General features: G+C 46.2%; 1 protein-coding gene across 1 annotated transcript in view; it reads left to right on the forward strand.

The window, feature by feature from the left end:
- LOC126995356 (chitin deacetylase 1-like) overlaps positions 1-6,848 on the forward strand; it is an 18,726-nt gene extending 11,878 nt beyond the window's left edge. The window contains exons 2-6 of the mRNA XM_050854833.1: positions 1,982-2,135; positions 2,372-2,384; positions 2,480-2,510; positions 3,277-3,426; positions 3,963-6,848. Of these exons, the coding sequence (XP_050710790.1) occupies positions 1,982-2,135; positions 2,372-2,384; positions 2,480-2,510; positions 3,277-3,426; positions 3,963-5,116 (1,502 nt within the window). The 3' untranslated portion in view covers positions 5,117-6,848. The remainder of the gene's footprint in view (positions 1-1,981; positions 2,136-2,371; positions 2,385-2,479; positions 2,511-3,276; positions 3,427-3,962) is intronic.
- Positions 6,849-7,500: the final 652 nt, after the last annotated feature.

The raw sequence follows: 7,500 nt of genomic DNA on the forward strand, positions 1-7,500 counted from the left end.
ATTTCATAAGGTTATTTTCAAGTATTTATTATTTTTTTTTTACCAGCAAGAGAAGACAAGAGTGAAGTATTATTATGCGAAGCGAGAAATATAATGTTACGAAAGAAAATGAAACTCTTGAATTATGAATAACCGCCGCCATGAAAGGGTTAAGAAAACAGTGTGTGTGTGTGTGTGTGTGTGTGTGTGTGTGTGTGTGTGTGTGTGTGTGTGTGTGTGTGTGTGTGTGTGTGACAACAAAGATCACCTGCTGTTCTTCTCACGCATACAAGTCATTAAACTTTAAATGTAAGCACACACACACACACACACACACACACACACACACACACACACACACACACACACACACACACACACAAACAAACAAACAAACAAAGGGTGAGCGCGAGAAAGAGAAAAAAATAAAAGCTAAAAAGAAAAATAAGAGATAAAGAGGAAGAAGAATAACCAAAAAGGGAGAGATGAACGAGCGGCAGAGAAGAAAGCACAAGAAAGGAATATGGAGAGAGCGGAAGGAATGGTAGGGAAGGAGGGAGAGGGGCCGCACCGGGTGAGTGAAAGAGGGCGGGAGGCGACCGTGGATTACTACCTACTGCTTCGTTGAAATTCCTGATAACCCACAAATATAGACTTTAGTTAGGTGGTATTATAAGACATTTCGCCGCACAAGAACACATATTTGACAAGGTTTTCGTAGGAGTTGTGGACATTATCATGGGTAGTTTTATGACTCTGGTGGTAGTCTGAGTCTTCTTCTGTACCATGAACATGAATAAACACTCATTAGAACCCGACTGACCCCCTCTGTGACTTTTAGAAATAGGTGATGTGAGAAGCGAAAGTGTCTTATGATACCAACCTAGGCATCGTCCTGACCACAAGCCGTAACCCAACTACACTATACCAAACCCCCAAACGCGTACATGGAAAAAATAAAGGAAAACTAATAATGATAAGTTAATAATGAAATAAAAACAGTAGAAAATTATGTAATACAACGATAAAAGCCTTAGCAGATAAATTTAAAAGCATGAAACTGAATGAACACACACACACACACACACACACAGGGCAGAGATTTAGCAGTCCTTCCTGGCGCCTCAGGTTGTGAGTTTCTGAGTTATGTAACGAGGAGTGTGTGTGTGTGTGTGTGTGTGTGTGTGTGTGTGTGTGTGTGTGTGTGTGTGTGTGTGTGTGTGTGTGTGTGTGTGTGTGTGTGTGTGTGTGTGTGTGTGTGTGTGTGTGTGTGTGTGTGTGTGTGTGTGGTGAAAGTGAGCCTCCACCTCCACCCTCCACTCACCCACGCCACCTACTTATCCTCCCTCCCTCCTCCCCAAAGAAAGCTGTCACCCCCCTCTCCTTCGCTGTGCCTGCTCTCCTGTGTCCTGAGCCATCCGTAAAATCCTCCGCCAGAGTTAGAATCTCTTCCCCATAACCTGTCCTCATGCAAACCTTAATCAGACAAAAAAAGTTAATTCCAGGTCAGGTCATTCAATGTATTAAAGTCAACATTCTTCATGTCATGTTTTCGATTCCTATTCAGTTTATTTATTGAGAGAAAATCATCATATAGCCAATTCAGGTACTGTTTATTTTTTTCTTATTTTAATTCATTCATCTAACTTCCTTGAAAAAATGCTATAGTGATCATTTGAATCAATTTAACCAAATGTTTAATTATACCGTTCACGACCACTATCTAACTTCCTTGAAAAAAATGCTATAGTGATCATTTGAATAAATTTAATCATATGCTTAATTATACCGTTCACAACCACTATCTAACTTCCTTGAAAAATACTATAGTGATCATTTGAATCAATTTAACCATGTGTTTCATTATACCGTTCACAACAACTAACTTTCTATAATGGGATACGGAGATGAGGTCCACGCGCTGCTATCACAATCGTCATAAATCTTTAAACAATATTCGTTCAGTCTACGTCTAACCCCCTCCTCCCTCTCCCCCTCCTAGCTAGTGGTCTTCATGCGCCTTTCCTTCCCCGAGAGCGCCGCCAAATCACCAACAACTTTGATTTGGACCTGCCGGTGGAGGACCTGTGCAAGAACAAGGCCAGCAACGAGTTCTTCCGTCTGCCCGACACCAACGACTGCAGGGACGTGTTTAGGTGAGCCGGGGAAGGGGGACGAAGGTGAAGTACTGAGGGGCTGGTTCTTCAATCATCATCATTATCATCAGAAATTATTGACCCACTGCAGGACTTCTCTCTCTCTCTCTCTCTCTCTCTCTCTCTCTCATCATCATCACTATCATTATCATCACGCATTAGAAAATTGTCAATAAAAACGTAAGCTCATCTCCCTGGCCCCAAGCCCCCCCCCCCCACCTCCCACTCTTTAACAGCCCCCTTCTACAGGTGTGACTGCAGGGCGCGCAGCGGTCCTGGATTAGGCTGGCCAATCCGCTTAACAGCTCGCCTTTGATGTGGACCGCCAATTATGTGTCTTGAAGGCAAGGGTCAAGAACTGCGATAAGCTGGAGAGTGAGTTTTGTGTGTGTGTGTGTGTGTGTGTGTGTGTGTGTGTGTGTGTGTGTGTGTGTGTGTGTGTGTGTGTGTGTGTGTGTGTGTGTGTGTGTGTGTGTGTGTGTGTGTGTGTGTGTGTGTGTGTGTGTGTGTGTGTGTGTGTGTGTGTGTGTGTGTGTGTGTGTGTGTGTGTGTGTGTGTGTGTGTGTGTTTAAGTTCAGGTCATTCACTCTGCTCGCAAAAAGGTAATAGTAGTCAAGTACACAAGTCGTTTAAACAGCCACAGACTTTCCTTCGCTTTCGCTTTGTCTCAAGTTTCCCTACATTTCGTTATTCCTGCTGCTTCGTGCCACTTGTACGTATACTTCTGTTTTTCACCCCTCACCATCGCCCTCCTGACTTGAACACTCCCATACACGCCTGCCCATGCCAGCCCTCAAACATTCGTACACTTCTGTCCTGCGCCCCTCGCCCTCAAACACTTATGGTCCGTATTCTCAAATGTTTTCGGCTCTCACTATAAGTATCTCCAAAGGCAGCAGAGAAGATTATTCCGGTTCTAATAAGTATTTTTCACTTTCACGGTGCAGAAGCCTTATCAAGCTATCACTAGGATCGTAAAACTACCCATGGATATACCCACAACCTCTAGGGAAGCCTTATTGAATGTTGGTGTGTAAGCCCAGAATACTTTTAAAATACGTACCAATGTCACGCCCTTCACCCTCTCCCTTTCATGCCTCATCAACCGCCCTTAACACCGCCGCCCTCTCCTCCCCGCCAGAGCCAACCAAGGTGAAGCCGCTGTTCAACACGGACACGCCACTCTGCCCAGAGGGTCAGCTGGCCTGCGGGAATGGCGTCTGCCTCTCGCAAGCCTCCTTCTGTGACGGCATTTTTGACTGCGAGGACAACTCTGACGAGAATGCTTGCAGTGAGTATACTCAGAACCATCACCACAGCCACTATCACCACAACCACCACCGCTTATCCCATCACAACTACAGCCACCACCACTATCACTGCCATTATCATCTTCATACATTGGGCAATCATCATCATCAGTAGCAGCACAAATAACCTATTCTTTATAGAAAGATATAAAGAACTCCACATTCGAGATCGAGAAAGTCACAAATAACCTTGATTACTGAACGCAGTGTAATGGCCACCCATATATAACGCGCCACTCAGACTCACTGCGTTGTGCCCTGAGGATTCTGTACGGCCATCTTTGGGAGAAACCTAGAAGTGGTCTTTTATGAACTTTTTTTTTTATTTAAACACAATAAATATATATCCACATGTAAACAGTTAACTAAATGTTCTATTAGACAGATATGTGTCTTCCGTATGTAGTTTATTGGATGACAAGGCAGGAGAAAGTGGTGACCTTGTGACTTTTGGGTTTCTTGGCGGGTGTGTTTCGGGATGAACGAGCTCCTGCTAACGTCTCTCTTCCTCGGCCAGGCGTGGAGGAGGACCCCAACCGCGCCCCGGTGTGTGACAACAAGCAGTGTGTCTTGCCGGACTGCTTCTGCTCCGCGGACGGCACGCGCATCCCGGGGAACCTGGAGCCCTCCAATACGCCTCAAATGATCACCATCACCTTCTCCGGTGCCGTTAACGTGGACAACGTCGACCTTTACCAAGACCTTTTTAATGACGAGAGTAAGAACCCGAACGGCTGCCAGACGAAGGCCACGTTCTTTGTCTCCCACAGGTACACCAACTACTCCGCCGTGCAGGAGCTGCACCGCAAGGGTCACGAGATCGGCGTTTTCTCCATTAGCAACCGCGAGAGTCCCGACTACTGGACGCATGGCACCTACGACGACTGGCTGACGGAGATGGCCGGGGCGAGACTCATCCTGGAGCGCTACGCCAACGTCAGCGACAACTCCATCATCGGGGTGCGCGCCCCCTACCTGCGGGTGGGCGGAAACACACAGTTCGAAATGATGACAGACCAACTCTTCATCTATGACTCCTCCATCACCGCGTCCCTCAGCAAGGTGCCGCTGTGGCCCTACACCCTCTACTTCCGCATGCCGCACAAGTGTCACGGCAACGCCCAGAACTGCCCCTCGCGCTCCCACCCGGTTTGGGAAATGGTCATGAACGAGCTGGATCGACGCGACGACCCTAAATTCGACGAGACCTTACCCGGCTGCCACTTCGTCAGCTCCTGCACCAACATCCGCACCGGCGAGCAGTTCGAGCATTTCCTGGAACACAACTTCCAGCGTCATTACCTAACCAACCGCGCACCTCTCGGCCTCCACTTCCACGCCGCCTGGCTGGAGAGTAACAAAGACTACAAGAAAATTCTCATCAATTTCATCAAAGAAAAGACGTCCCAGAACGACGTTTACTTCGTAACGATGCTGCAGGTGATCCAGTGGATGCAGAGCCCCACGGAGTCCACGGCCATTAGGGACTTCCCGGAGTGGAAGGAGAAGTGTGACGTGAAGGGTCTGCCTTACTGCTCGCTGCCCAACACGTGTTCCCTCACCAGCCGGGAGCTGCGCGGCGAGACCCTCAATCTGTACACCTGCATGCAGTGCCCCCGCGAGTACCCGTGGCTGCTCGACCCCACCGGCGACGGCCTCGAACTCGTGTGAGTCTTAAGAACACCGCAAAGACTTTTATGATGATTAACGAGAAACTGGAATGCGTTACGAACAGCGGCAAGTGACGTCGATGTAACGCCAGCAGAAGTGAACAGCAAATTTGAAAGAAAAACTTAAGAAATGGTATTAGTTGTTCTTTTTTGCACCAACACGAGAAAATAAAAACTCCCTTCAGAGGCATGATAAAGAGAGCGGCCACCAAAGAGCACCAAGCCTGACCCCCTGGGCTGCCTGGTTGGCGTGAGGGACACCCCGCCCACCGTCCGGCTGGTCCGACCCGCAATCTAGTCCCGTTCACCCCCAGCAGCGCCAGTGTTCCTCAAGATGTCGTTTCCTCTCCCCTCCTCCTCAGCCCTTAATACCACGCCCCCTCCTCACGACCCCTGCACCAAGATATCGTGACCTCTCAAACTGTGCGTCCCTTCCTCGGCTCCCAACACACCAAGACCTTGATCCATTTTCTAGGACTCAAATTCATCAACCAGTATCCACCCCCCCCAGTGCTTCTGATCATCAACCCAGTGCCTCTAACTCTTGATTAGGACGACGTTTCGGCTCCCCCTTCCCGCCTGTTTATGCCCCTAGAAACTTACTGCCCTCAGAAGACTCACTTACAATTACTCGCCTCCCCATCCCGCACCATAGCCTTCCCTCCACGCGCCCCCTTCCTTCCTTCAGACAAAACCACACTAATTCACGGGTCAAATTGTGCATCATTACTTTTCGTTTTGGTGTGTCATCGAAACACTTCACGCGATGGCTCAAAGAAAAGATGTTAGAGTTGAGATTATGTCTTTCCGGATCCTCGCTTCCTCTTTGTCTCCCTCCCTCGCTTCTTTCTTCATTCCCCTCTTGCCTCCCTCCACTTGCGTTTTCTCACGGCCAGAAAAAAAAAAGGTGTTTCATTGTCTTTCTAAAGGTCGATTTTCTGAACGTAACTCCCGAAGGCCCGGTCATGGATCACACACACACACACACACACACACACACACACACACACACACACACACACCTCCCCGTCACCATAGTAGAATAAACAAACTCATAAGCGATTCTGTGAGGAAAAGAGAAGAACGTGCTCTCCCTTCCCTTTTCTCTCTCTCTCTCTCTCTCTCTCTCTCTGGCACCTACACGACGAATCAGACATCACTGCTTGTAACTTTCATAGTATAGAGGGTTAGGTATCACTTTTGTATGAGGTATGTTAATCTTAGGCTATTGTGTGTTTTTACGGTTTCGTGTATGTTAGTTATTTTTTGTATGTTTGAAGTGGGGCTTTTTTTTGCATCTTTTTTTTTCCCCATTCAGTTGTCTACAGTAAAAGAAAAAAAGAGTAATGTTATAAGGTAAGCGTCTTTGTACCGTCTGGAGTTTGTTCGTTACGGCACAGGCTCTGAATGTCAGCGGCGGGGTTGGTATGTACGTTAGGCTGGTAGCGTTACTGTTATGTTCGTGGTAATAGTTCAACGTCGTGCTCTTCGGAAAGTGTTTGAAATAAGTATTGACGACACGTATATATATTTTATTTTTAATTTCCATCGATTTTCATCAGCAAGACACTCCCCAGGCATTTCCTTCCACTGGTGTCTCAACCTTGTGTGTATTTCAGGATATTTTTTCTGTATATTATTTTTTGTACGTGAACCAAAAGATTTCTGAAAGCCAACCAGTTCTTTTGTGTCTTGTGTGCGTCTTCACATGCGTACACGGGGACTCCTTTGTCTGCCGCACATGACACACACGGACACACACACACAAAAAAAAAAACGAAAGCACCCACCTAAAATAACGAACACAAAAAACCAAGGAACAAACAAAAATACACAGAAAAAGAACGTACACACCAAATAGACGAATACAGAAAAAGATAACACGAAAAACAAAAAAGAACATACAAAAAAGAACACAAAAACGAACACACAAAAAACTAACGCAAAGAAAAAACGAACACACACAAAAGCACGAACACAAATACAAAAACACGAACACAAATAAACGAACACACAAAAAACGAACACAAATACAAAAACACGAACACGCAAAAAAACGAATACAAAAAACAAACAAATACAACAACACGAACACAAAAAAAAATGAAAATAAAAAGAACACACAAGGGCCTAACTACGAGTGAGGAAAGTCCTGGATTAAGTATTTATGTTCCTCCGTCAACAGGCAGTACACGAATCTAAATAATACAGGAAAAAATAAACAAGAAAATACTGTAATCTTCGAAGCTATTTCATCACCTAAAGAAACTACTAGGAGGAGGAGGAGGAGGAGGAGGAGGAGGAGGAAAACGAAGGAATACATAAAGATACATAAGGTAAAAACTGGGAGGAAAAAAACGTATGTGTGAGTATGTGTGTTCATGC

This window comes from Eriocheir sinensis, chromosome 8 (assembly GCF_024679095.1).
Source record: "Eriocheir sinensis breed Jianghai 21 chromosome 8, ASM2467909v1, whole genome shotgun sequence".
Taxonomy (NCBI): domain Eukaryota; kingdom Metazoa; phylum Arthropoda; class Malacostraca; order Decapoda; family Varunidae; genus Eriocheir; species Eriocheir sinensis.